Source organism: Cuculus canorus, chromosome 4 (genome assembly GCF_017976375.1).
Source record: "Cuculus canorus isolate bCucCan1 chromosome 4, bCucCan1.pri, whole genome shotgun sequence".
NCBI classification, from domain to species: domain Eukaryota; kingdom Metazoa; phylum Chordata; class Aves; order Cuculiformes; family Cuculidae; genus Cuculus; species Cuculus canorus.
In genome coordinates this window covers 47,114,300-47,140,899 of record NC_071404.1, presented here as the reverse complement: position 1 = coordinate 47,140,899, position 26,600 = coordinate 47,114,300, and the positions used below count along the sequence as shown (strand labels likewise).

Below are 26,600 nucleotides of genomic sequence, written 5' to 3'. Positions count from 1 at the left end.
TACTGAAAAGTATTGTCAAGCACATTTTTATGATTTCTACTTCATAATGTTGTTACCACATAACTGGTGAGTTAAAATGGTATTACTGCAATATATATATATATATATATATATATATATATATATATTTAATAGCTCATTTTCATTTTGGAAACAAAGCTGTAGAGCAAACACCATACAGGTGCCTAACTGACACTAAAGAAGTGTGAAGGAGAACCTCCACAAAGGCTACGAAAAAAAGCGTGCAACTACAAGACTGCTTGAAGTAGTTATTCTGAAGGCATAATTTGTTCTATACAAAGTAAACTGATATGGTAGTTTGAGTAACACAGGCAAGCTCCTTTCCAGTATTTACCTTAAAGGAGCTCTGCATTGGCAAAGCAACCATAAGACAATTCAAGTCAATACAGCCTTGTGGCAATACATCAGTTCTGAGCAAGTCTAACCCAACACACTGTTCTCCCCAACCACAGTGCCGAAAGTGTCTTTTCTGCTTCAGGAAACTGCTGGAAACATGCCTGTGGACAACCAACCTATATGTCTTCAAAAGAATCACAAGTATGTTCAGGAGCAACTACTGGATGCATCTGATATGAACCATTAGGACACAAGGAAGGTAAACACATTGAGATACCGGCTATAAATTCACAGCAAAGAATGCACAAATGCACATTAAGTCACATACCTGTACAGAGAAATCTAGAACAATCAGGAGCTCTAAGATTATTTTCCAGAACTGCTAGTTGAGGTAAATACCATGACTGGAGCTGAAAGACTGACCTCAATTATTGGCACAGAAGTCAAAAATTGCTTTCACCTTACTCAGCTAGGTCTTTAGTCTAGTAAGCAATCTCCGGAAAATGAAACTAGATGAGAAACTAAATCAGCACTACCTCTTTCCACATCAAAAAACATGGATCTTTCTGTAATGGAGGGCCAGGGGGGAAGAAACCAGTGAAAATCTACTTATTAAAAAGAAGCTTGTAGTCAGAACTATGACCTAAACTGTTAGATGTTTCTTGTTGAACTACTTTCCTCCCTTCCCAGGCACCGAGATTCTTGACTTTTCTGTCTATTAACAATTACTTCACAAATTATAAGTTACCACTGGCATTTAATTCCGCAGTAATATTTGTAAAAAGCATACTGAAAAGAAGTAAGACACCCTTCATTGGGGGGAAGAAAAAACCAGAATTTATTCTATAAGAAATTCCTGTCCTTTGAGTGCAAGTGACATTTTAAATTAACAACTACATTTAATTACTAGGTGTTTCAAAAACTTTGCACGAGAAAGCTGAAACAGATAGCCAAGTTCTTGGACAAGACGTAAAATATATCAGGGATAACCACATTACTACAAACTGGGCCCATATATCAATTAGCAAGCTTCATGATCCGCTTATGGAGTAGGGAAAATTAGCAGAGCAGCAATTATTTAAAACCAGTTCTACTTGCACGTGAAGGTGTACGAGCAATTGTCCTTGCAAAAATACAGCTAAACTTCTGCAAGCCTTGGGCAGCAAGCGAAGCCATTACTTAACACAGTCCAGTAAAAGCCAAGCGAGTAAGGAATGAACACTCTTATTTTGAACACTTTTCAAAGTAAGTGTTGGTATCTATAGTAAAGCAGCGTGCTGCAGGTTAGTACAGATGGGAAAGAACCTCACTACCTACAGAGAAACTGAGAATCTGCACTCCTTCCATGGATGCTTTAATATTTAACAAATTACATCTTAATGACCGTTGCATAACCTTTCCATGCTTGGAATCATTAGCAACTAAACTGTATAGTATATAAATGAGAAAGAAGTCAAAGGTTAAAAGTGTTGATTGAGATTAACCTCAGAGTGTGAATACTTCTAATGTTATTACAGTCCAATAGAAAAATAAGGCTCTGTATCAGAAGATAAAAATATTAGAACAGCAAAACTTGCTCCAAAATAACTGAACTGTCATAATAATGAAAATGTCATTCAGACAGGCAATTGTAAGGATCATTTACTCTTTATCCAAAGTCACTGACTTATCTTGATTCATTGTAATTTGGTGCCACAGTACAGAATAACCAAGGAGGGAGAAAATTTGCCAGTTCCTAAGCTTGTAAAGAAAGTGATATTAAATAAGCTTTAATTAAAAGGAAAATCCCAGGGAGAAGGAAGAGGCAATTTTTTTTTGCCCATATATGGAGTTGTTTATTGTTTGTGTGTTTTCTTTTTTTCCCCACAATCAGAGCAATTCTTCACGCGTATCCTTCCTGACACAGCTTTAGCCAAATTGTTATTTTAAAAACTCTTCAAAGCATTATTAAGATGAAAGGCATGAAGAATCTGCATACCCTATTTGTGACCCCTGCAAAAATAAAGATTAAAAAATAATCTCTTTGTTGTATTTTTTTTCTCTCTCTCTTGTGCACTCAGGGCAAGGAACTGTACATCGCACTCTTATTGCACAAGCCATCAAAATATTTAGTATTTATTTTTCAAAGGAAATAGTTCTACATCATTTCATATACGGGTAACAGGTTTCTTCACAAATAAATATTGAGTCCTTTCGTTCCAGTTGTATTTATTCCCTAGACTTTAAAAATATGCTTCAAGTTTTGAGCTGCAGGAGTCAGAAAACCTTTCGCTAAGAAACGATTCTCTGCAGGGCTGCAGCAAAGCAACAGCAGCTCCCTCTGCTGCTCAGAAAAGAACAATATAACACGTGCAGTAAACCCACCATTCCACCTACACACAATATTCCAACCTTCTTCTCTCAACTGCATGTACTGCCTGTACACAAAACAAAAAAACTGCTTCCAATAATCAGCATTTATCTAATCATCTTCTACTTCCCACTATTCCTATGATGCTGTTAGACTATAACATTCTGACAATAACAGCATAGGAGTCCTTTTTCTACTTCACACATGCACTAGCTCACCACTGCAACATTAACTTTCTTTAGCATTAAAAATTAATGCTATCCTTCCATACAAAGACAAAAATGAATGAAAAATAAATCCTTTATATCCTTGTGGCTCTACAGAGTAGCTCAGGCTAAGCACCTTGCAGTAAAGAACTCCGTCCCACTGTGCTCTGTTTGAGAGCTCTAAGCTAAATATGTGAGCATGGCTTTAGATTTGCTTCAAAACTTGAGATAGGTATTTAAGCTCCAAGGATCAGGTCTTTGTGTGGTCCTAGCTCCACCGAAGTCTGTCCAGCTTATTTGTTCTCTCTCTCCTTCCTCAACTCTCCAGGGTCAACAACCAACCAAGAAAAGGCAATCTTGGAACAGCACTGTTACCTGCACATGCACACTCACTTACAGCCAGACAGTGTAGTACCTGGAATCAGAAGATGCTACAACGTACTCCATTTTCACAAGATAATTAAGCTGCTTCTCAGCCTTTGCCATTGTTGAGAGTAATATATGTTATATATGCAAGGCATTATTAAAAAAAAAAACATATTACTACCTTTAGTAATGAAGCTAATGCTCCAATATGACAACTGCTGAAGAGTATCAAAGTGGGTTTTGGGGTTGCAGATCCAACAATCCAAGAACTTTCCATCTCCATTTTAGCTGATCTATTTTCTGGCTTTTAGGAAGCCCTGGTTAACCAACAACACAATCACCATCGCAGCCCACAACCCTGCTACAAGCAAACACACATTTGAAGAGGACATTAACTCAGAAAATTAGTGGAGGGTTCTGCATACAGAATGTCTGACCCCTTATGAGGGGTCACATCACAATCCAAGCTCTTAGTCTAGAAACAATGTTTCATATTCATACACCCTTAGTTCTTAAGTCTCGGGGCAGCCTCAATAGAAGCAAAAAAAAAAAAAAAAAGGAAATAAATGTTTAAGTAAGAGGCTTTTTATTGCAAAGACTCCTGTTGAACAGTGTCTGTTGTCCAGAAGGACTGAGTATCTCCCATAGACGGGCTCAGAAGCGATTTTGGATATCTCTCCAGACACACAGAGGAGACAAATGTGTTTCCTGAAACTGAACAAGAAAAACAGCCACACACCAGCTAACAATCCTCCTGTTCTACCTGCTCACTTGCATTTTAAAATTCAGGTCCTTACAGAAGACAAGAAAATAGCTTGGTTGCCTTCTGGTGTGTTCTCCTCTCAAACAATTTGTAGAGAAATACGAAATAAGTCCTGGAATCCCACCTTGAATGGAAGGGCATGGCATGAAAACAATAAACTATATGAAAACTCAAGACACTACGTACCTAAAGTTAAGAGGCACACTAAGATGAAAGACAGCTGCCATTTGTGTACCTCCCACCATTTCCTACACATACAAGTCATGGATGCAGTAAATTGCATCTTCTAGTTTCTGCATAATCTTCAGATTGTTTTCCTCTTTTGCCAGAGACCAACTTCAAGCATGCAACAGGTGTGAGAAAACAAGTATGCTGTGATGCCACAATTTAACCTAGAGCACATATATATCTTTCCCTGGACATCTCACACCTGCTAGTCTGATACGAAATAGTTCTTTTGCCTAATCTTTTTTTAATTTATTTTTCTTTTTAGGTGTCTGTTTCCTAACTGAGGTGGCTTCAACTTCAGACACATTTAATATTAGAATTATGTAATGCAGTACCTTATCAGAAGAAAAACTAATTAAAATCATGGTAGGTTCGGTATAAGTGATCACAACCTTTTTCCCTTTCCACAAAATACATCCTCATCATCAAAATACATCAACCCAAAGTTGAAATAACCTGTAAATTATTTTAGCTGTTTAAGAACAATTTCTAAGATAACCAAGAAGCCAATATTCCTCCAATTAAGACCAAGTTCACAGCAGCTAAAGCAAAACAACTCATCTTGATGGAAACTAAAAGCCTCAACTAATAATGAAAGATTTAAGTATATTGAAGATGACAGTCATTAATGTTTAAAAACTACAAAACTGAGAGTTGTTCAAATAGTTAAGCAGAGACAGCAGGGGGTTATGTGGGAACCCTGCCATTTCCTTCTGTAACCACACAGGATTCCTCAAGGCCAATAAGCAAAACCAGGGCAGATTAGAAAGAGATTTTATTCAGTAGGTTAAAAGTAAAGGAATAAAAAGCAGAAAGACAAGGAACAGAGATATCAAAATATTGAGCTGCTCAACAACACTGCATTAGCAGTTGCTAATGCTTTCAGTCTCACTATTCTCTCTTGGTATTTGGTAGGGATGAAAACCACGTGTTGCCAACACTGCGACATACAACCAGACCAAATTAGCAATTGTGTTAGATCAGGAACAAGTGCTTCTGAGGAGCCAGGTTTACATCTGACACACAATCAGTAAGTAGCCGATTCAGGCATCACAGCTGATACTTGTGGCACAAAGCAAATTTCAGAGGACTACCAGATACAGCGAGGGAGCAGGTAATTGAGCAGGTAATTATGAGAAGAACCATATGAGCCTACAAATACCAAAAGACATGTCTGGAAAGCTAAAAATAAACTTGTCAGTCTTCCAGGATTAGTCTATCTTCAACAAGTCGAAACAGAAATCACCTGTAAATATAGCTGATAAGTCTACAAACCCTCCATTTTCTGCTCAAAAATTCATTCATGGTAATTCATTCATGTTCCAGTACAGCTATATTCCTACAACATTTTTAATACAGAATGTGTTCCTATGGTTAAATGTTGGTTTATTAATGAATTAGCAACATTAATGTTGCATTACATCAGTCTTGCTGTGTAACCACGACCTCAAGCAGTGCCAGCTCAAGTAGCTTTCTAACCTGTGCTGTCCCTTCAGGTTCACAGTTAAAACCACCTAAAAGAGAGCTGCACCATGAATCAAGAACAAATCCCAAATACCGCTTGGTACCTACCCAACAGATCTCACAAAAACACAGTGTGGGGACAGAGCATAGACGAAAAGGCCAGCACTGCACAGAAACAATAAGTAAAGCAACTATCAGACCACACAAACTGTGCAGCTATAAAAAAAAAAAAAAAAAACAAAAAAACTTTGAGACAACTTCCTTCAGGATAAAACAGCTTGTTTCAGTTCATATCAAATATGTCTAGAAAGAGGAAGAAAAAACTTGCATTCATTATTTAAGATGATAAAAACACTCTCTGTGTGTATATAATTTGAGTATGGTTATTTACAAAGCACTTTAAAAAGTTTCCAATACAAAGACTTTGGGTTGATTTTTTTAAGTGTAAGCGTTAAATATCAAGTCTATATTGGATACAAGTTGTTACACAATACTCAGTAAGTCATACTAAATTCAGGGAAGCTAAAGCATTGGAATAAAACTAAGAACCTGAGATGTAAGCAGCCAGTTGAATTACATGAAATATGACAGCCTTTCACTCCAAATTAGAAAGCATATACTTCAGTACCTTGAGCAGTAGAACGATCAATTAAAAATATATATAAATTTAGTAAAAACTCATGTGAAAACACACTGACTTTTCAAAAAAAAAATCCAATATGTCAACTGAGAAACACAGAAGTGAATTAAATACTAATCACTATTACAAAAAAAAGTATTGCTGCAGCATCCAGAAGCAGATGTTCATCCTCTTTATCTGTTCTAGTGCACCTTCAAGTGCACTAGAACAGATCAAGACTGATTCACCATCTCTATATATTTATGTTCATACTCAAACAGATAGGGAACTCTGTCAACTTATGTTAACTCATTTTTTGTGGGTTTGTTTTGATTTACATCAGCAGATTGTTGTTTATTTTTCCAAGTAAATTGTAAATATTTGATAGAGCTTTGTTTCATTGTTTGAAAGCTGAGAGGAGGCTAGGTGTTGCTGCTACCAATTCATGACTAAGAAAGAGAAATTGGTACACGGGCCTAGGAACAACATTCTTCCACAAGAACACTCGTCTGCTCTTTTTTATTAGTACATATTTATGACCTTCATTATTCTTTCAGTTTATCCTGCTGCTGAGAGTTACTAGAACTCCTCCTTCCTGAAGAATCTGGAAAATATGGTGAACTACTAATGTGCACTGGAGGACAAACCATTTTTTAAAAAAAAAAAAATTAACATGTTAGGTGATATAAGTAGCAATGAAATACAAATATTTATTTCCAAATTCTTATTGCCAATCAGAAGTTCTCAACAATTGTTCCACACAATTTACAAGCAGAATACCATACCGCATGGTTTAATCACTTTGCAACTGAATGACTAACATGAGTTTTTTAACCTATATTTTGTCAATTAACTCACTATAACTTGGCCAGAAGGAAGAGCTTGATGTTTATGTCATATTCTGTCCTATTTTTTCGTTACAATGTTTTCATCTAAATGCACCAGGTACTATCAGAGACCACCACATACACACAATTGCTTACCTTCCTTCACAAAGCAGGCAAGACGGAAGATACAGTAAATAATGTCGAGAGGGTCTTATTAAGCCTATGAGTTAGCACGCAAAGAAACACCTTGACTTTTTGAACGTAGCCATCAGAGCTCTATTCCTTAAAATATATAGGAGTATTTTCTCGTGTCAAATGCATGCAAATAATTTGACCATTAACAGTTAAAACAGTATAGTTTTTGTGGACTGCGTAAATTCTTCAAAATGCACTCTTTAGGAAGTAAAATCTTTGCTTCATTCTAAAACTTAAGTTAAACATGCAAATTATTTTCTAAAATCCAGAGTTAATGAGGATTAAGAACACAAAAATATGTAGTTCCTCACCTTTGTCTTTATGTAGAATGGTGATGACTGGTGAATGGGCAAGTCCATGAGGCTACTGGTATTTGTGACACTGTTACTGTTAGCATGTTCATCTTCTCTACTGCTGTCATCAGACGGATCAAAATCATCACTCTCCTGGTCCATTTCCTCCTCCTCTTCCACCTCCTCCTCTTGATCACCAGCATGTTCATCATCATCTTCCTCTTGATTACAAGTGGATTCTTCATCCACTGTATTAAGTCTATTGTTATTTTCTTCTAACTGCTCCTGCTGAGATTCATGTCCATCATCAAATCCAGATTCTTCTCCTATCTCCCCATTCCTCCCAATGTGCTGCTCCTCTTGTTGTCGTCTTTGCTGCTGCTCCTCCTCTTCTACAACCCGATTCATCTGCTCCTCATCTACTTGGCTTGAGGAAGCATTACCTCGAAGAGATCCACCAGTTCGTCGCCTCTTGCTGCCCACAGAGAGCAGTTCCTGATTCATTTCCAAAAGCCAGCTTGCTACTTCTTGGACCTTGGCTAGGCTATCTGAAGATGCAAATGCTTTCACATTCTAAGAAGACAAAAAAAGATAAAGTGGGAAATGTCAAAAGTTAATTTTTTTATTAGATAAAGCATTAGAAACTTATTTCATTGTATTACCTCTGACAACTTCAAATTCCAAGAAATGAGGAATAATTTCTACTTTACACACAACTGCGAAAATCCAAACAGACAACTATGTAGAAAGAGTTATTTCTGCTATCGAACACCCTGATCATGGACCTCTGTAAGCAACAGATCCTTCAAAATTCAGAACTACTTGCCCTCCTAGACAATCCACAAGAACCATTCACGTTCATGTTAACAGAAGATCCAAGTAAGTAACATTCCTTCCGAAAAACTGGACAAAGATCATATTCAAATGGCGTTTTATTTTCCTTCTCATTTGATTACAGATGTTACATATTACTTATAAATGATGAGCTGCTTTTGGTCTTATGCCTTAAAAACAGGCATATTTTCAAATGTAACTGTAAGTTTCATTTCTTGTTACTATGATTTTGTTCTACATAAATGAAAATGAAAACACCCACTAAAGAATATATCCTTATCACTTCCACATCTTAAATTGGCCATAGAGATGCCCAGTGGTCAAAAGGAGGTACCACCCAGCAGCTCGTGCAGCCCAGAAACAGCACATACCCCACGTGGCAAAAATCACCGTTAGCAGTGAAGCTCTCCAAATCTAAGAGGCTACAAGAATTGTTAAATGAGTCTGAGAAGTTAAAAAAGTTGCCAAACTTATGTGCATATTAATAGAAACTGAAAATATCCACACATTGAGCTACACATGAGCATGTGAACAGACGGATATAACACAGCCTAGCTAGATCTTAAATTTGGTATTAGATTTCCAACTACACAGCCTTTCAGGCTGCCACATCCTGACTCCAGTTCCCCTACCTTCAAGTGATATCTTGAGTAGGTGAAGTCACACATGAAATCACCAAGTAGCCAGACTTACATGTTGCACATAAAAGCATTCAAAGAAAATAACTAGCTTTTCCACCATGTATAGAACCATTGTCCTGGAGCGTCCACAGACCACACCGCACATTCTGCAGGCTACACTGAGCACAGCTGCTGCATCTCCTTGGAGTCGGAGCAGAGAAGGATATAAGCTTCCATGAGTACTTAAGTACCCTCCTTCTTTAGAAAGTCCTCTATCTCTAGGAGTTTAAAAAAAAATGCAACACAAAAGCATAGTGTCTTGGATGATGGTGTGGAAGAGATAAACCTCAACTTTCCTTTATAACCATTGTAAAAACATTCTGTTCAGGAGGGAAGAAAGTACCAGAAACCATAGCTCTAAGGTAGTTTTCATTGTATACCATAGAAGCCTCCGAAACACATTTACAGGTGGGTTTTAAGTCTTGCTTTGAGAAGGATCCATAGATAGGATTCGGCAAACTTGTCCCCTCTTCCTCAGGGGAACATTACTTACATCCTAAAGACATGGTTCTCAAGTATCTACCAAGCATCCACGTATCTACCAAGATGACAATTGCCTCCAAATGAAACCTTATGAGTTCAAAAGCTGAAATATGTGTTCTGAAAAGTTGTCCGCTAGCCATCAGCTGCAATTAGTGAATGAAAAACTAATACTAAAAATCATTAAGCTCCACATGTCAAGGCAAAGACATGATGGAAGCAAGCGGAGCCTGTGCCAGACTCCTGCATTTTTACCATTTGGAAAAAAGCATTAGGGCACTGGGGTGCACGTGACCCAAACCAGACACTAATGACTCCCACCTTGAGTACAAGCTGCATCAAAAGTGAATGCATTAAATTTTATATATATAGCGAGTAGTACTTGAGAAAGAGTGTGCTCTTCGTGGCATCCAAGAGAAATGTTTTCACTTAACGTTTTTCCCCAAAGCACAGAAATCTTAGCATATAATAACATTTCATCAAATGTCGAATCTGGTTGCATAAAGGTTAGTACAAGCTCTTTATCAGGCTTGCTATGTAGTTTGGGCATTATGAACATGACAACGCTACATCTTCTTTTCTCATGAAAAGATAAAAGACTTGGACTTTTTTTTCAAGCATTAAAACATGTAAAAATCAGTAACCAAAGAAAAGACCAAATGAGACTTAACACCTACACGACCTAACAATTTTAGCTTCAACCATAAGTTATTCTGTAAATGGCCATGAATAAACTTAAAATTTTTCACCACATTTTTCAGTATCACAGCATTATTTCAAAGATATGCATCAATTATTGGTTTAAGATCTACTTGATAAAACTACAAATGCTACATTTGTTTCTATAATTTAATACACACTTTCAATTTGTATCTATAAGCAACCAATATGAAAGGTCAGCATTGGAATACTTAAGTAATAAAATGCATGATTCTGCTAAGTGCTTAAGTGTCAAAAATAACACTATTGTTCCCATTAACATACCCAAATTAAATTCCAGCCAATTAAAAAGTTTAACATACTTTTATATTACTATCCTTTTATTTATGCCCATATTTTTGTAGCAACCATCAATTCATAAAATTAGCTTCAGTGATAAAATGATTTCAGTTTTACTCTGTATTTGCATGAATAAACTCAATTTGTTTTTTTCCAGAAGCCTATAAAATGCATTATCAAAATTTAATTACAAGGAACGCTACATCAGAAATCATCAATATGCAAAGAGGTGAAGCATTTGCTAAAGAACAGATGGATGTACATTATGTGTAATATTTGAAACATTAAAGCTGCCTTCTGTCATGTAAGTGCTTTCAGAATTAACTACTGTCAGCTAATACACAAGATACATCATTTCCATATATAAGGTAGATAAGGAATAAGAAAGGATTATTATTTTGCAGTAAGTGTATTTACAAATCAACTACTAGAGAACTAAAATGCAATGTTCACAGCTAGCATAGTGCCTCCTTCATTTATAGTCTCAGAGCCCCAAACAAATCAAATCAGCTAAACCCCACAAGATTCACAGAGGAAAGCTTCTGTTTTCCAACCCACCTCACACCACAGAGATTTTTTTGTAAGACAGACACCAAAACATTGCAGCACAGCGCTTTGCATAAACTCATTAAACTTGGTCAACAAGTCTAACATGGCAACTCCCAGGCAAGTTTCGTAACAGTTGCAGCAGGTAGTATGGATAAGCACAACTCAAGTATCTCTAAGGAAAAATGAAGTTCTTTAACTGATCCAACTGTAAGTCAGAGTTGATTAATGCATTCCCCCCATGTATATTGAAGATTAAATGCTGCTTAAGCAGAATTCTTCAGCTTTATCCACTGAATTTGCAGAGAAGAAAGATTGTAAAAATAAGCCAGAACATCAGTTCATCAAAACCACCTCTAACAAATACCACGCAATACTGGGAATCTACAGAGAAAACTGCTCAGGTTTATCTACCAATGGGCTCCTCCTCCCTACTGTAATCTGACCCCAATTTTGCATCTACCTTCTGAGGCTTTTCATCAAGTCCTTGTGCCCTGACCTCCCCTCCCAAATGTTTCTGAACAAAGACAATTCCAGTTTTCCCACCACATAGGGTCTACTGTAAGATGTCCTTGCTTCTATTAAGCCCGCAATCCTATTTCATCTGACCTTATCCATTCTCTCCCTATTTTATCATAGAATCACTGGAAAAGACCTCTAAGATAAAGTCCAGCCATCAGTCCAACACCACCCCGCCTCCTAAACCATGTTCTAAAGTGACATGTCTACACATCTTTTAACACCTCCAGGGATAGACTTCATCACTTCCCCAGGCAGCCCATTCCAATGCTCCATCACTCTTTCAGAAAACAATGTTTTCCTAATCTCCAATCTAAACCCTTCCTGGCACAACTTCAAGCCATTTCTTATTGTCTTATCACTTGTTTTTTGGGAGAAGAGACCAACGCTCACCTCACTACAACCCCCTTTCAGGTATTTGTAGAGAGTGACAATGTCTCCTTCTCAGTCTCCTCCAGATTAAACAATCCCAGTTCCCTCAGCCAGTCCTCGTAACACTTTCTCTCCAGCCCCTTCACTGTCTTTGTTGCTCTTCTCTGGACACACTCCAGCACCTCAATGTCTTTCTTGCAGTGACAAGCCCAAAACTCAACACAGCATTTGAGGTATGGCCTCACCAATGCTGAGTACAGGCGGATGATCGCTTCCCTACTCCTGCTGGTCATACTGGTTTTGATATAGGCCAGGACGCAGTTGGCCTTCTTGGCCATCTAGGCACACTACTGGCTCACCTTCAGCCAGCTGTCAAACAGCACCCCAGCTCCTGTTCTGCCAGGCAGCTTTCCAGCCAACATCATCTAAACTCAATTCTTTCTCCCGAGACTGCCTCTTAACACAGCTCTCTATCTAATCCCATGCCTCAGCCTCCCAATCCCTTTTGGCCTGCAGCACAACTTTACAGTCCCAGACACTTAGCTCCGTTTTGATTCATTCCCAACAGAAAGCAAAGGGATTTAGATGAGACACAATAGCAGATGATACATGGTAAAAAGAACATAGAATCACCAGGTTGGAAAGGACCCCCTGGATCATCAAGCCCAACCATTCCTATCACTCCCTTAAACCATGTCCCTAAGCACTTCATCCACCCATTCCTTAAACACCTCCAGGGAAGGTGACTCGACCACCTCCCGGGGCAGCCTGTTCCAGTGCCCGATGACTCTTCCCATGAAGAATTTTTTTCTGATATCCAGCCTGAACCTCCCCTGGCGGAACTTCAGGCCATTCCCCGTAATGCACAACAGAGCCATGCCCCTTGCTATCAGTTTTGGGGACAAACACAGAGAAGTCATTAAAAAGAAAACTTTGGTTTAACTCTGGGCTGGAAAGACAAAGGGGTATGGAGGACCTAACCCATAATCTTATCTCTTTTGGTAGACACGAGTGAAGTATTTAAAATAGGATAAAATATAAAATAGCACACAAAACCCATCAGAGAATTAGAATACAAAAAGTAGTTTAGGAAATAAGTAATTGCTACAAGAATTTACATATATTTAGCAGTACATAAGATAAGTGGCACGATAAGGAAATACCAGAGATAGAAGAGGGATGAATACATCTTTCATGAGCAGAAGTCAAGAAGAAACAGCTTGAGCTACAAGCAGTCAAAATTTTATTATAATCTAAAGAATAAGTATGTATGATCATATCTAATGACTTCATACAGACCAAGATATTTTATATCACGAAGAAGAGAGTCCAGCACTCAGACTGCATTCTTCTTACCTTCAGCTACATTCATACATAGGACAGATTTTCATCTGCAGATGTCGAAACCCTTTTTAAAACTCAACTGCTGAATCAAAGACAAGATTTTCTGTTCAATAGGCCTTTGACCTGTTTGGAACAATAAATGCTTCCATTTTATGGATCTAGCATTTCTTCTCTTTACACTTATTTTTTTTCCATAGTGCTTCCAAGTTATCTCCATTTGTGCACATTTAACATCATCACAGAAAATTAACTTTTAATGTTCATTCTTTATTCAGAAACAAAGAGCACTGTATTGCATGAGTAAGCAGATGAACAGAACACTTCTCACTCATTACTGTAAAAGCCCAATCTCTTCGATACAGGCTCGCTTAACCCTCACAGATAATGATGGTGGGTAGAGTAGGAAATGCTGTCAAAGGTGCAAGATGTTTACTTGCAGTGTACAGGAAGGGCACACATCGATTCATCCCATTCCTGTGAGCAATGCAACCTGTGGAGTTCATGTACACATAAAACAACAGAATCTGAATGCATTACAGCTAAAATATATTCCATGGATGCTCTTTGCTTTTGTTTTAAAGCATTAAGATTTGACACTCCTCTTTGCTGTTGCACTTTTCTTCCCTCCTTGCATGTCCTCCTCAAAAACCAGACTGCTGTGGCTAAAATTTTACACAGCAGATATTAACTCAGAAAGATTTATTGCGGAGGGGTAGAGAGTAAATCAATTGAGTTAAAGTTGTAGCAGTTTTTAAGGTTCCAGCACAGAGAATCATGCTATAATATGTATCAACACAGACCTGACGACAAAATTAAAGCAACCAACACATAAGAGGAAGAGAAGAAATCGCCAATTTTTTTTCTATAAACACTTCTCCATAAATAATTTGTGACCCTGATTCTTGTACTTGAAGTGTCGAAAAATATTTGCATTTTCCTTGTTTCAAAAATGAGAAGAATATCATAGCAAGTAATTTATGAGTAGTGTGTTACACGAGTTTTGGATTTACTTTAAAATTTGACAAATAAGAAAATGATAATTACTGTGATAAGCATGGGGTAGAGATAAGAGGGAAATGCAAAAGTGACCCATAAGGAAATTGTTGAAAGCTTCCAGTAATAAGAAAATTGTATTAAAAAAAAAAAAAAAAGAGTCCTTTTCCTCAAAGCCATATCCCAACTCTACAAGTTATTAAGACCAGTACAGTGTTATTAAAGAAGTGGGGAGCTCATGTCTGTTCACCAGACTCTCGTTCATATGGCTTAGCTCCCCGGAAGCCAAGAACAACAATAAAAGTACAAAAGTTACTGCTTATTTTTAATTCTGCATTGCTATGTTTTCATAAAGAAGAGAGAATGGATATAATTTAGAGTAAAATCATTTAAAGATCTTCAACAATATCATGGGGGCTAACAATCCACAGTAGGAAATCAGTATCATGACTGATCTTCCTGTGTTCATGTAAATAATCATGTTATTTTTAGTAGTTATATTAATAATTTCTGTTATACAGAAGATGGCTGGTTTGTCTTTTCAATAGCAAATCTTAAGAAAAAGGATTAAGCTGTAAAATGGGACAAGTTAACTATCATATGCAACTAACGAAAGGCCTCTCCCCCCTTTTCCTCAGAAAAGGCTTTTTTCCTGCTTTCCCTTGAGTTACCTGAAGGGTCCCAAGTTTTCTAGCAGCTACTGAAAACATAACAGGCAACCCCTCCCTATAATCCTCCATGCTCTACTTGACCTTTAAAATCAGTGTCCATTTTCTTACTGAAAGGATCTCTGCACTAGGAAAGTAAATCACACATTTTTCAATTACATTGTCCTATCCTTTCTGCTCTGACAATTGTACCATTACTCAGGTTCCTATATTAAAATTTGTACCTCTCCAAATACAAAAAAAAATTTACCTTGAATAATTAATGAGCACCTGTGTTTTCAATTCATTTACTACAATAAACCTATACTATCGTTGCTAGCAATATAGCACAAACACACTTGTTTGCTTGATTTAGAGTAGCAACCTCCTATGTGTTAATAGTTCGGTCTCCCATAAACTATGCCTTCTGTGCACACTAACAAGGAAGACTTTCTTGCCAAAAGCAAACATTCGACCATACTTACAGCAGCATAAACAGAGTATCTTTAGTTACATTAGTTGAGCACCACGTGGGCTGAAAAAAAATCTGATATTAGAAAAATAGACAGGCAGTTTATCATACTTGCTGGAAATTTAAAGATGCTCTTGCATGCATACTTAACAAAGACTAGGAATGCACAAACAGAATCATCCCAATTCTTACTTCATGATAGATACATATGTAATACGGAATTTCTCTATTAAAAAAACATCATGAATCTTCCTACAGTGCAACAGGAGAGTAAGCAGTTCTTAAAATGTAACAGGTTTGGATAATTTTGGGGTTGAATTCACCTCTCTTTCCCACAAGTAAGGAAACAAGGTTTCTGGGTCAGTAGTAGTTGTGATAGCTTTCCAAGCCAGCCCAAAATCTCCACAGTATCAAACACTGCGTTCCATTTTTTTAATGTGACTTTCTGCCTCCAAACCAGATCACCTCTATCCCCTATAACAGAAGTCCTCATGGTCAGTTTTCCAGCATCATCAACAGTGCTGCATATGGGGACCTCACCAACTGCTTAAGACAGTTTTATGCAGCTCATGGCCTTTGATCCACAGGAACAGAGCCCATGGAGGGATAAGGATTACATTACTAGTCTTCCTTTATAGCAGTAAACTTCAGTTAAACTATGCTGAAGTGTTACCAAGTCATGGAAAAATCTACTGAGTTAACACACACGTTAAGCTATAGGTACCAAGAGAAGGAACAGGGAATTTCAACTACAAAGTCCAGAGCAATCAGTCAGTGACACTTATTTCCAGTAAACGGGCAAAGTGATTACAATGCAGAAACAGCTACTTTCTTCCCAAGTATCTAGGTAAACAGGGATTTTCTCTAACAGACAAGAAGCAAGATCCAATCACTGAATGCTGAAACAAGAAAAATCCAAATGGAATTAACTAAAAGGATAATTACTCACTGTAATAGCTTACTAGGAAACCAGTAAATTCATCACCATTTTAATTCTTAGATTAGAAATAGACTCCATCTTAGTTTGACACACACATTCAACAACTGCAGAACATGCAATGTGCAAGGCTTAGGTAGCTGACCACCCCTCCCTGAGAATATACACAAACAAGAGCTCCTGTTGGCACCTCCTCTCTGCTCCCACAGTGACACACAGACGAAGCATACCGTCAAACTGCTGATTAAAAACTGCCTAGTTCCAGTGCAGACTTAATTCACAACCACCAGGCTTAACACACTGGCCAGCATGGTATGGCCAAAACAGCTTTAATACAAATTTTTTGTTCCGTATCCACAGCACTGCTGAATGGAGCCTTGGGGCTGGGATGCATTTCCAACTGGAAAAACTACAGACCTTAGCAGTACAATACGCTAAAACGCCTTATGAATCCATTCACACAGCCTGTTATCTAGTGTGGTACTGCTTTGCAAAGCTGTATCATAAAAGCAATACATAAATAACTTCCAAGTAGCACTGCTCATTATTAATGCAAACTATTCTGAAAGCAAAAAGCAAAATAGCATTTGGCAGCAAGAACACTGCCATTAAGACATTTGGTCTGAAAACTTCTAAGTGATTTACAGAGTACCCAACTGACTTCTCTGTCTCAGTTTCTTTCCTGTCCACTAATCATAAAAGTCATTTTGGGTACATTTCCTCAGATTATGGGTTTTACCGATACTGAATTGTAATTTTACCAGATGGCTGGTGTCAGCTTCTGGCAAAACAGGAACATGATTTCTTGGACTGAATCTCCAATTCAAACGCTGCAGAAGTGCAGCACAAACAGGCAGAAATGCAGAACAGCAGAGACGGTCAAAAAAAAAGGTCAGCTTAGAACACAGAGCTGAAAAGATGGACCAAAAAGGCTATCTTTAACTGAAGTGGGGGAATAGACCTTGAGGATAAATAGCAAATAAATTTAGTCGCTTTTAAACTTAATTTAGTTAAGTTTAAATGGCAGCAAGGAAGGAAATGAACACCAAGTACTAAACCCTTCCCTACCACAGAGCTGTTCAAGATAGACACTTAATGTGGAATGGTAACACAAAAAACAGATGGAAAACACGTATATCCTTTACAATGAAAGGCATTCTAGAGGTTAAAAAGAAAAACGCAGCAGGACTGAAGCTGATGGAAGTCAGATTCAAGAGCAGTGACTACTATTTAAGAGTATTTTTATTTGAATGATTAAAAAAAGTATACAATAAATAAACCTCTTTTCAAGCAACTCTCATACTACCTCTGATCACCAACAATAATCAACTCCCTTTAGTCCTGAGAAGCTTCAAGGCACAGAACAGTATTTTCAAGCCTCTTAATAATGACTAATGAAGTAAAGGAGAAGCAGTGCAGGTTATGTCATGAAAAGTGCAATCCCTTCCGTTCTGACACAGGCTTCTATATCAGACTAACCTTCTAGAAAATATTATCAGATTACCCTAAAAATAAAGAATACCCTAACAGCGATGAAATAGCCACCTATTAATTCAAACACTACACTTTTTAAAAAAGGTTATTTTAAAATTCCCAGTCCTTCTATATTATTCTAACCATACAAGGAGATGACACATGAGGGAAAAGGAACAAAAGCATTAAATCTTGCCAAGCTGTCATCAACAACATTTTCTACCTCAAGATCCATACTAGACAATGTTTATTCCAGGCTACTGCCAAAAATATCTACTTTAATTTCCTGTTTTCAGTTGCTTATTCTTTAAAGAAGTCTGAAAGATGATTATCCATAATATTCATTTGTCATGTAGTCCTAATTGCTAGGGGGAAAAAAAGAAGTAATTCTATCCATACTATTACAGCAGCTGGGAGTAAAGGCTATAATATTTTATGGACAAAGATAATTTCTTATTTGTGTTTAGTTCATCTGAGTTATAAACTGAATTTCTGAGGTAAGAAAAGGTGTCAGACTGGGGTAGAAAATAAGCTTCGTGCAAGCAACGCCAGATATTAACAGTTACATATTTTACCATTTCGGTGGGAAAAAAATACAGCTTAGCCTTACTCCTGTGAGGTTGCTCTAAAAGAGCAAGGAGTAATATGTATTTTATGAAGAATGTCTATCTGTCCTCAGTTCCAATTCATATCTTATGAAATGTTCAGCTGTGTCCACTCAATGAAATTTTGTGCAGTTTCCACTGTGCAATATTGTCTCCATTCTGAATATCATCTTTTCAAAGATGAACTCCAAATCAAGTACTTTCTTCCAGAGGTAGTCAATGAACTCGTTAGATGCCTTTGGGTCAACACCCGATAGGAAGCCCCTGACCTGCACTATTTTCCTTTCAATAAAAGCAAGAAATACAAAGACAGAAGCAGAATGGTAGCATTTACCAGACTTGCTCAAATCTATTAATACATTGGTTTGTCTGCGTTTTCAGCATCTTCAGCAGTAGAAGGACAGTACAACAAGGTCACATACTACTAGGACACAGCAGAATTAATTCCCTTTCCTGGTATCTCACTTAAAAGAAAAAGAAAAACAAGAAACAACAATTATAGTCTCCACATGGTATTAAAAAAACCCAAATGCCTTCTCATTAACCTCACATCTTCAGAACACTGCCTACCACACATCGATTCTTAAGTGTTATGTTCTCTCTATCACGGGGAAGCTTTCCAGCACTAGATCTAAAACCTGACCTTGCAGAACACAGCACTTGCTGGAAAACAGCATGCGAGATTGCCAGGTTTGAAGGAAGACGATACCCCAACCTGTCTAAAAGAATCTGGCCCCAGCCCAAAGAGACTCTTAGCAGGCTCCAGTGGAGAAATGGAAATGGTTGCAATTATTGTTATTGTTTTAATGCTCTTAAAAAGGCTCCCTGAGAATCTTATTTCAGTAACTGATTAAGCAGTATGGTTCAGCAGCAGGGCATTTGCCTAACAACCTACAGAAACCTAATTTTACTTGGCCAAACAATGTCTGGAACCAGGAAAGTAATCTTTTGCATCTGCACAACCAGAGGTGAAAGCAGACGCCTAGATAAGAATGTACGGTGGCCTGTGATATTAGTGTCAGGTGGGCATTTAAACTTGCTTTCAAATCCTACAATGCCATAAACTCTAAATGTTCTATACTTCTGTTCTATAGCACTCCCCCACTACAGAAAGATAGCATGAATACAAGCAGTAAAAAGAGCAGAGTCCAACACTGGAAAGCACCGACTACAATTTCTGTGTTGAGGAACTGATAGTTTTAAATTACTGGTCAGTGTAAAGTTAGGCAGTTGTGACTGGGTTTGGAACCTCTGGCTCAAAGGCACTTTTTACAGGCTGCCCAAAGAGGCTTGTATTCCTTGATTTTTGAATCTGTGTGCACGGAAAAAAAGCCTGCTGCATTTCTGGCTTGGGAGGTTGAAATGTCCCAGAGAGCAACATCTGCCATGCTCAGCACTAGGGCTCATCAGAAATCTTAACAGATTTGGAACTGATTGCACGCATACAATTCCAGTGGGAACTGAAATATTAGCTTAACTTTTTATAGCAAGAGATATACTAGAACTATAACAAGTATGAAAGGGAAATCTTAGCTCACTGAATTAAGAGGTAAAACTTCAAGAGTGCACTTAAATATTTTAATTTTAAGAAATTTAGAATAGGTAAGGACTAGTAGCCAATAGGAAGCTCAGCAAGCTCCCCAGCATGCTTATATTGCACAAGACTTACTTTACGTTCAACTTGTACTTCCTGACACAATAAAATCAGCTATTTAAAGAAACTTTCAAAAAGGAGTGTGGATAGTCATGCATACCCTCTTCCTGAGGCTCAGCCTCCTACACCCACCCTGCTTATCGCTGCATCCAACCAGATCTCCTGGCATACCTGCACACATAAGCATCACTAATCTGCTTCAGTCAGAATGAGCCAGGTTAGCTTACAAGTTTAAATTCTCAGTTAAGCAGATTCGGTTCACCCAAAATAGATGAGAAGCACTCACACGAGCAGTTCCACAAACAGATTAGAAATGCGAACAATCTCCTTTGGCAGAGGAGCAGGGCAGGCAGCTGTAACCCACAATCAATCAACCTAAACTCAAACTGAATAACCACTAAAGCCCAGCAACGTCCACCTGGGAAATTAGGAAGCGCTCGTTTCAGACTCAAATTCATGGTCTGGGCTGTTCCACAGCCTCCTCGTGTTGATAAGACCCAGTGAAAGTGAACCACGCATATCCACTTCAGTTTAACAAAGTAGCTGGCATCCACAGCCTACAAAATTTGAGACGTAAGGCGTATCTCACAAATGTGAAGAAGCATACAAAAGCTATTTATACACCAACTGCTATCACGTTTCTTCTTAAAGCAGAGAACAACCTGTTAAATACAATGAATTTGATAAATATTTTCCAAGGGACAAACTTATTTTGTTGTTATTTGTTTGAAGAAAAGTGTACTGATTAACTGGAATCGCCAGCTCTCACTACCCCAGAAGCCTATTCATGGGCTTCTTGCTGCTTTTGGCGGTCACTTTCAGAAGTAACCACCCTGAGAAAGCTCATGAGGAGAGAGAATTTCAAGGGGAAGAAAAAAAAAACTATGCATATTTCCAGACGGCAAACTCACCACAGAATTTACTACTTAGCTAGAGTGCTTTACTCCCAAAGTATTTTTAAAGATTTTTTTTTAAAAAAAGCTTCCTAAAATTGTTAAAATAACCTCAGAAGTTTAAGAAAATATAAAACAAGTCTACAAATACTTGGAAAGAATAAGCAAATATATCACCAAGTCTTTCAGCAGCAGCTTCAAGAAGATGCGACATGTAGGGGCATATACATTCTAGAACTGGAAATATGAAAAAAGTCTTCCTAAAGGTAAAGGATTTAGTATTTTTACTACCATTATGTTGCATTCACACATCTGCTTCTCTTCTGCTACCATTTCTTGTTATTCACCACTCTGAGATGGTCTGAGAGAATAATTTTGCCCTAGCATTCTTTCTCTACAAGTAGAAAGCAAAGCAATCAGTTGAAACATAGGGAGAGCCAGAGATGCAGACATACAGACAAGACAGCTAAACTGTTCAGACTGATGGCCAAAAATAAGGAACTAAAAGGCTAAACCTCTGAAACACATTACAAAAAAAAAAAAAAATCCTATCCTTTCCTAAACATCTATGTTAATGAGATTGTGCTGAACCATCCAGTAAACAACTAGGTAGGAGAGGCAATCACTTTTGTACTTGGATCATTCATCAAGGAACTGATCATCACCAAGGACTTACCCAACCCTTTTGTATTCTGTGAGGGTTGGTTATGTCTTGTCTTAAAGCAGGGATTTGCGGGAAAGATTAGAAGGTAAGATACTTCATGAAGACTCAATAAATTTAACATGATTGAAGAACTAGGAACTTCTAGCTACCAAATACAGTAGCGTTTAAGAACACAAATTGATGAGGATTTGACAAAAACAGTAAGCGGCAATGGGAAAGATCACAGCCGGACACAGAAACATCCACAGACTTTTGTTAGTCACAGATATTGTAATAAAGTAGCAGAAACAAAACACAGGTCAATGTCAACTGATTCACTTCTGGCAGCAGCGGTGCCATGCGCTGCTTCAAAAGTGATCTGGAATTAAGCAGCCCTTAACTCAAAACCCTTAAACACTCGTAGATATGCATTTATTCATATTTTATAAAGCACTTGTTACCATACAGGTACAAGATGTTATGAGAAGTCCAAAGTATCTGAAGAGAAGATTCTTCTCAGATACTTCTGAAAAGTATTTGTAGTTAGTTTTGAGCATTCATTTATTTGCTTATGTAATGACCATACACTGAGTGACTGAATGCTTCAGTAGTAATGAAAGACAGTAGGGGTAGTGAAAGCTGGTATTGAAGTGGCACGTAAAAGCCCCACCCTATCTTTTCAAAAGAAAATCTGAGGGGGAAGAAAGACCAAAACACCTTTCCAAATGTTAACATCCTACAAAAGGCTCTAGGAAGTGAATCTATCGCCACTTGTTCAGATATTCAATTTACCATTTGCACTAATACAATAGCTCCATGTCTGAAATACCCAATAGTGCTCCACAGCCTCAGCCTATTTCTGAAAAGTCTGTTCAAGTCCATAGGATCTGTAGGAGTAGAACAGCCACAGGATTCGCTTCCTAATATGCACATATAACCTCCAAATCAGTCGCTGGTAGGCTTCATACCCAGTATGTAAACATGAAATCCAAATGCAGGTGCTTTCATTTGCCCTTCACAGGGCAAATCCTTTCTCCAAGTACAGGTTTGACAAATACCAACTAGGATCTCTCACTGTCAGTACACACGCACCTTTCCAACAGAATGAGCCAAGTGGCTCTTGTATAGTAGAGTTCATCATTTGTACTACCTGAAGGACAGCATTTGCTCAACAGAATTCACAAATCTTAGACCAATAAAAGAAGGACTATGTAATAATCGAGATAGCCCACTAGTTACTTGCAATGGGATGGATATGCTGCTTGTAAGTTCTTCCACTACTGTTTAAGGAAACCAGAACTAGTAACACAGCAAAGTGGGACTTGACGAGCTCAGAGGAAAAATGTGTTTTGAAAAGAAATTGGAAGGTGAATGTTGAAGATGTGTGTCACTACAGAGAATATTCCAGGCAGATGTGGCAGCATAAAACTAGAAGTGAAGCTAGCATAAGGGGACAGCAAATTAAAAAAAAGTGAAAAATAGGATAAATTATGCAATATAAGGTCTCAGGCGAATTATAGATAATTCATTACTAGATATAGAGTAAACAGGATCAGATCTGTTCAGCACCTGCAGCCAAGAAAGTGGATTATTGATCTACTGTATTATGCAGAGCTTGGAAAAAGACAACAACTCAGGAGTAAGTGTTCTAGCATATCAATTTTTATATTTAGTAACAGCTGAAACAAGCAGAAATGGACACTTCATAACATTAGTACTTGATTGTTTATTTTATGGTTCAAGATAAATTGGCTTTGTGCACCCAGAAGTGGAACGCTGTCAGAAAGGCCAAAAACTCAATTCCTTAATTTAATAATATTTAATGCTTCTCTAATAATGCAGATTAAGGGTGCCCAAGTAGCACTGTCCTTGCAACATGTTACTGACATTGTTAGGACAAGACTTTCATAATGGAAACTAACAATTAAGATGTTAAACCAGTCAGCTAGTGAAGTTCACCAACTAGAATAATTAATGCCTAAAGTAGCTGCAGTGTTTAGAAACAAGTGTTTTCAAAGTCTTCACCTCTCTGAAGACGTTTTATTTGGCACATCCAACATATGCTTGTGTAAATACGTGTGCAATCCTGAAACGTAAAAGCTGCTAAAGCACAATCTGAGTTTCACTTGTTAAAGCAGCAAAAGCCTATTTACCTTTGCACGGGACTCTTGGCAAGAGCCAAGTTATTTAGAGCTGGTATGATAGATCTGCAACAGGATTCAATGAGAGTTATTGACCAAGTACACGAGCAAAATCAAATTCAGGATTAGAAGATGGCAAACACATTGTGACTAGTAAAGACAAAATTTGACATTGCAACAGCAACTGACTTTACAGAATTAAAAAACATGAAACACCAAAATAATGCCTTTGTGACTTCTGCCTAAGAAAATGCTAAGACTGTCCTACAATCCTTGTATGAAAATGAAATCAAAGGCTGTTGGTGATAAGACTTCTACTGATACCAGAAGCTTTTTGCCAGCCATCAACACAATCATTAACGGGAAGACAAGTCTTCATGTATTAGCAGCGTTTGCCTATATTCACAGTCATAATAAGTTTTACTGTCGAAAATAGTGGAATTTGGGCTCCAAGAATATCAGTCCTGTTACTACAGCAGATAGCCTGTCAAGATACAGTAACCGCTGTGTACTTACATATTAAAAAAGAACCCAAAATTTACATAGCAGAAATACCTGCCTTCTTCAGCATCAAGGATATGGTAACTGGCCATTTGAGAACTTTCTTTTTAAAACCAAAAGTATAATTGCATTCAAAAAGCATCATCAGTACACACGCAAAATCTGTAAATTTGTGAATCAAAGTGGCTAAACAAAGTGCAAAAATACCGGTGTGTCCTTTCTGCTCCCTCCTCAAAAAACTATTCCAACTACAGCTGCAAGTAAAGTTTGATGCCATCTGTCACCTAATTATACCTTATCTAATGGATGTCATCAGGACATTTACTATGCCCGTCACTGTGCAAGCCACTGCACAAGATTTAAATGCTTGACTACCTATATTTTCCTGCTTGAGGAACCAGTCACAAACATCTGTAAAGCTTCATGTGCTAATAAAAAAATCTTTTCAGATGCAATAGCTAAAATAAACTAATTGCAGAGAGCCAATGAACTTTTTCTCTTCTCAGCTATTCTCATAAGCAGGTACTTCTATGCATTATTTTCTGCAGTTCCTGTGCTGAGAATTTTAATTCTGAGAGTCAAAGATCAACAGCACACATTGGAACAGCATCCGCTTCATTCCATACGTGGAGAACTAGCACATGTAGGAAATTTTTTAAGTGTGTTGCTTACATCAGCAGAGAAGGGAGGACATTCAGAGCCTTTTCCATGAATTACAAGAATATGATGCCACTGGCTTTTAGCACTTCTGTAACCCACAATTATGCAACCAGCCACTCTATCCCCTAACAGAGTGAGACAGCCTCGTCTACTGACTTGTACAGAAACCAAATCCTGTGCCCGCTTCGTGCTATGGGCACACTCGGTACATCAAATGACAGCTGAAGTGCTTGATACTTATTAAGACTTTGTTGTATTAACTTCAATATATTTTATTCTGAATTTGGCTGTATCTATAAAACAAAACTTATACTAAGTTAAAAGTAGACAAAATCCCTGATAATGTACTGATTAATTTCTTTATAGAGGCTCTGCACTCCCTTAGCTCTGCTCTTTCCTGTTTCACAGTCTGCATTCATGTTTGATTTTCACTATATTTGTAGAATGTGAAAAAAATATCAGATTCTTCTCTGCTCAACAAGCAATGAAAGTTAGCCACCCATAACAAAGCTGAGGATAAATAATAGCTGTCAGAAAATACCAGATTACCCTGCTGCCTACTGGCTGACCAGGATCTTTGCATAAAAGCACTCACCTCTCTAATGGAAAACAATGTCTGCACTATCCTACAGATTCTTCTTACTGCTAATGTGCTTTCTCCTCCCATTACTCAGATGTGATGCAACAAAAAAGGTGCAAGATTTGGCTTGGTGTGTTTAGAGAAAGCATAGTCACTGCCATAAAATAGGCTCAGGTCTCTAACGTATCAATACACATTCGTTATCTTTGTTCCCTCAGAACAGGGTTCATGGCTGGGTTTTGTTTGGAGATTTTATTTAAATGCCATGGGATCATAAATGATCTGAAACATTCCAAAAACCAAGCCACTTTTGCTACCTTTGCTCGCCACTGCATCAGTGTAACAGCTCAGAACCACTGAATGTAGCTTCCAACACTATGTTGCTTCAACTACTTTTTTCCACGGACATAAAATGGCTATTTTACTTCACTTACAAAAGCAAAGGTGTACAAGAAACTTCAAAGTGGAATACCACCAGGGAAAGGAAATTAAAATAATTTCATGTAAACAACTAGCATTGTAGAACAGTGAATCGATTAACGTTATACATTGTATAAAACACGTTTGAGGAAGCTGTTAATTTGAGGCTGAGACATAAAAAATACGTTATGTTCTCCATACAGAAAGATGCCTCTACTTCAAGTCTTTCCATAATGGAACCTATGGCCATCAAATAACCAGGAACCTATACAGTTCGGGTAAGATAACTCTGCATTTCTAATGACAATCGAAGTGAGAAGTGGCAATTTTTTGTCTCTTCAGGGTGACAATTATCCTTACATGCAGTATTATTATATATATTATACATATTGATATCTAAAACAAATATATAAGTAAAACTGAGCCTCAAACAGGCATGAGCAGCAGGTATAATCTATCCACATTCTTCACTTGAATTAGGTTAAGTACCTCGTCAATTCACACTTTGTTTCAACCCAGCTGGTGCACCACACTAATTC

The 26,600-nt window shown here is 37.7% G+C and overlaps 1 protein-coding gene across 1 annotated transcript in view; it reads right to left on the bottom strand.

Annotated features, from left to right (window-relative positions):
• Positions 1-26,600, bottom strand: part of FBXW7 (F-box and WD repeat domain containing 7) — a 178,858-nt gene that overhangs the window by 91,794 nt on the left and 60,464 nt on the right. The window contains exon 2 of the mRNA XM_054065389.1: positions 7,687-8,241. Coding sequence (XP_053921364.1) covers positions 7,687-8,172 — 486 coding nt within the window. The 5' untranslated portion in view covers positions 8,173-8,241. The remainder of the gene's footprint in view (positions 1-7,686; positions 8,242-26,600) is intronic.